This window comes from Vicia villosa, linkage group LG7 (genome assembly GCF_029867415.1).
Source record: "Vicia villosa cultivar HV-30 ecotype Madison, WI linkage group LG7, Vvil1.0, whole genome shotgun sequence".
NCBI classification, from domain to species: domain Eukaryota; kingdom Viridiplantae; phylum Streptophyta; class Magnoliopsida; order Fabales; family Fabaceae; genus Vicia; species Vicia villosa.
The window spans coordinates 98,408,800-98,411,723 of record NC_081186.1 but is presented as its reverse complement, the minus strand read 5'-3'; the positions used below and the strand labels follow the sequence as shown (position 1 = coordinate 98,411,723).

Here is a 2,924-nt window from a genome sequence, read left to right as displayed (position 1 = left end):
TATATATATATATATATATATATATATATATATATATATATATATATATATATATATATATATATATATATATAAAAGCAACTTTACAAAAAGCTCAGCATTTAAGAAAAATATTTGAATGCATCTAAAATTTACTCTATTTTTAATTTTAACTCTACTTTTTGTTTTGGAAACAATTAAGAATATAAAAACGTACAAAAAAAATAGGGATATATTTGAAATAGTGACATCGAATATAATAATTAAAATTTCTTTTGTTTTTTTTTTTCATTTCAACAAGTTTTTGTATTGTATATATAAGTTTAAAATATGTGAAACAATAAAAATACAATACAATATTAAATAATTTTCTTTGACATTACTGACTAAATTCAATACAAAAACTTTTTGTAGTTGAATTTTATATTTTAAAACTAGAAATAAATTGATCAAAATTAGTCATCATTGATATTGAAAGTCATAAAAAAAATTTGATTTAATAAATTATGACTTTAAATTAAATGATGTCACAAAATATTATTTATATTAAAATAGTATAAAGTATTATACATATTTTTTTATTGAACAGACTATAATTTATTCAAAAATTATAGTAAAGAATTCTTATATTTTATTATATTTTAGTTGACCTGGCGAGGCTTTAGTTAGTTGTATATCTTTATATATCTTTATGTTGGTTGTTTCTTTTTGTTTTTTACTATTTATTTCTTTTAAGCATTCATTATTTATCAATCTTCTTCTGAAATATATTATAATCTTATTTAAAAAAATCTCTTATTTAATTTATTTTTTATTAAAAAAACTTTTTGTAGAATGATTCTACTACAAGTGAAGAGTTTTTTTTCTTCTTTTTTTTACATAAATGATTTCTAAAACAAAGACATACAAAGTAAAGAAGAAACACAAATTTCATAATACTAATTTAATGGTAGAAAACTAATTTGAAGATTTCTTTTAACAGGTTTTCTTTCATTATTTGATTTATATTATAATTTTTTATTTTTTCGGTTTTTTTAAAATAAATTGTTGTGTTTAGGCAAAAAAAAAAAGAAGAAGAAAATGAATAATAAATGCATAATTAAAAAAGATATATGCAATTTTTTTTTCATAAAAAATAATGTAAATTTGAATAAAATTAAAGGCACAAATAAATTAATTGCTAAATAGGAATATAATTAAAAGAGATATTCCAATTCAAAACTCCCGGAAAGAAAAGTATGAAATACAAATATAAGAACATCACAATATTAAAATATTTAGACAAGATCTATATATCAAATATAAATAAAAGATTTATATAACTAGTTAGATCGAACCCTTGTATATATAGAGAACAATTTTATAATTCTCATTATTGTCATAGTTATTAATTATTTTTCCTTCTTTATTTTTTTTCTTAAATGTTTATTCCATATTCTGGATCGACCTTTGATGGTGTTGTTTCTTCTTTGGATCATACTTTTTGCACAATACTGATTGGCCATTAATTTGTATATAAACTTCATTGGAATTGTTCAAAACCATCATTGGTATAATTGAAAACTTGAAAAGCACTTTAGCACAAAGTGGTGAATCTTGACCTCCAAACCTCGAAATTGATTGCACACAATCACCAAATATACTGGAAAAAAATCAAAAGAAATCACATATATGCACAATTAAATCAAAGTGGTGAATTTAATTGGCTTTGTTAATTGCTAGGGTTACATGAAATTAAACTCAAACATATGCACAATTAGTATAAGGTAAATTTTTAATCAAGATATATAGAATAGTAAATTTATCCAAATTGAGAGGAAAAAAAAAGGAACATACTTGTTAAAGTAGGCATGTATATCTCCTCTTGTGGTTGATGTGTTACTATTTGAAAATGTTAGGAAGAGGCACCTATCCTCTTGCTTTACTCGAGTCCACTCTTGTGCATTTGGATTTAGCTTGAATGTGTTTTTGATTTGTGTTGGAGGAGTTGAACTAGTGGCTTCATCATTTGGGTTTGTAGAATCCATTATGAATTAGAGTTAGGGAGAATATTGGAGGAGAAAAATTGAAGATGAATAAAGAGTGGGGGTCATTTTTATAGATGAAAATAATATATTTTTTAATTATATTCAAATGAGTTTTTTTAAGACAAGAAACATTTTATAGATGAAAATAATATATTTTTTAATTATATTTAAATGAGTTTTTTAAGACAAGAAACAATGAATCTAAGGACATAATATTTAGGATGAAATGACAAGGATCAATTATAATATTTGAATCCATTTAAGACAATGCAGTAGTATTAAATCTCAAAATCAGCCTCGAAAATATAAATCTTAAATTCAATCTTAAAAATATAAAATGTTAGTTTTTTTAAGAAGAGTTTTGTCGTTTTAAATAGTCCTCCTAATTAAGAAAAAATATATCAACCTTAAAAATATAAATCTGCCTTGAAAATATATCAGATTTGTACAACAAGCAAAAATTATAATTTTTTTCAAGAACAATGCTTTTATTAATTTTGGAAATATTGTAATAATAATAATAATGGTAATAATATGATATTTATGAATATATTAATAATAAAGAAATATATATACTAATATATAATAATTAAATTAAATTTAAAAATATATATATATATATATATATATATATATATATATATATATATATATATATATATATATATATATATATATATATATATATATATATATATATATATATATATATTCTCTAGAACTTTTAATTGGTATTTTTGTTAAAAGGGAAAGATGGTTGTGTAATAAAGAAAAGTAGGAAGAATTAATTTCAAAATATTAAGTCATTTATTTTAAAATATCTCGTATTGACGTTTATAAAAAAAAAAAAAATCTCGTATTGACATAAGCTTGTTATAATATTTAAAGATCTTAAAAGTGGGTATTCAAATTTTGACT

General features: G+C 20.5%; 1 protein-coding gene across 1 annotated transcript; it reads right to left on the bottom strand.

Moving 5' to 3' along the window:
- Window positions 1-1,323: 1,323 nt before the first annotated feature.
- LOC131619801 (uncharacterized) lies at window positions 1,324-2,006 on the bottom strand. Its single transcript, XM_058890859.1, has 2 exons — window positions 1,816-2,006; window positions 1,324-1,621 (listed from the first exon to the last, which is right to left on the bottom strand). The coding sequence occupies exons 1-2, from the start codon at window positions 2,004-2,006 to the stop codon at window positions 1,405-1,407; spliced, it is 408 nt and encodes a 135-aa protein (XP_058746842.1). The 3' UTR covers window positions 1,324-1,404.
- Between the last annotated feature and the right edge of the window lie 918 nt (window positions 2,007-2,924).

Coding starts and splice junctions, on each gene's coding strand:
- LOC131619801 (XM_058890859.1), bottom strand. CDS start 2,006: ATGGATTCTACAAACCCAAATGATGAAGCCACTAGTTCAACTCCTCCA. Junction 1,622..1,815: donor ATACATGCCTACTTTAACAA/GTATGTTCCTTT, acceptor ATTTTTTTCCAG/TATATTTGGTGATTGTGTGC.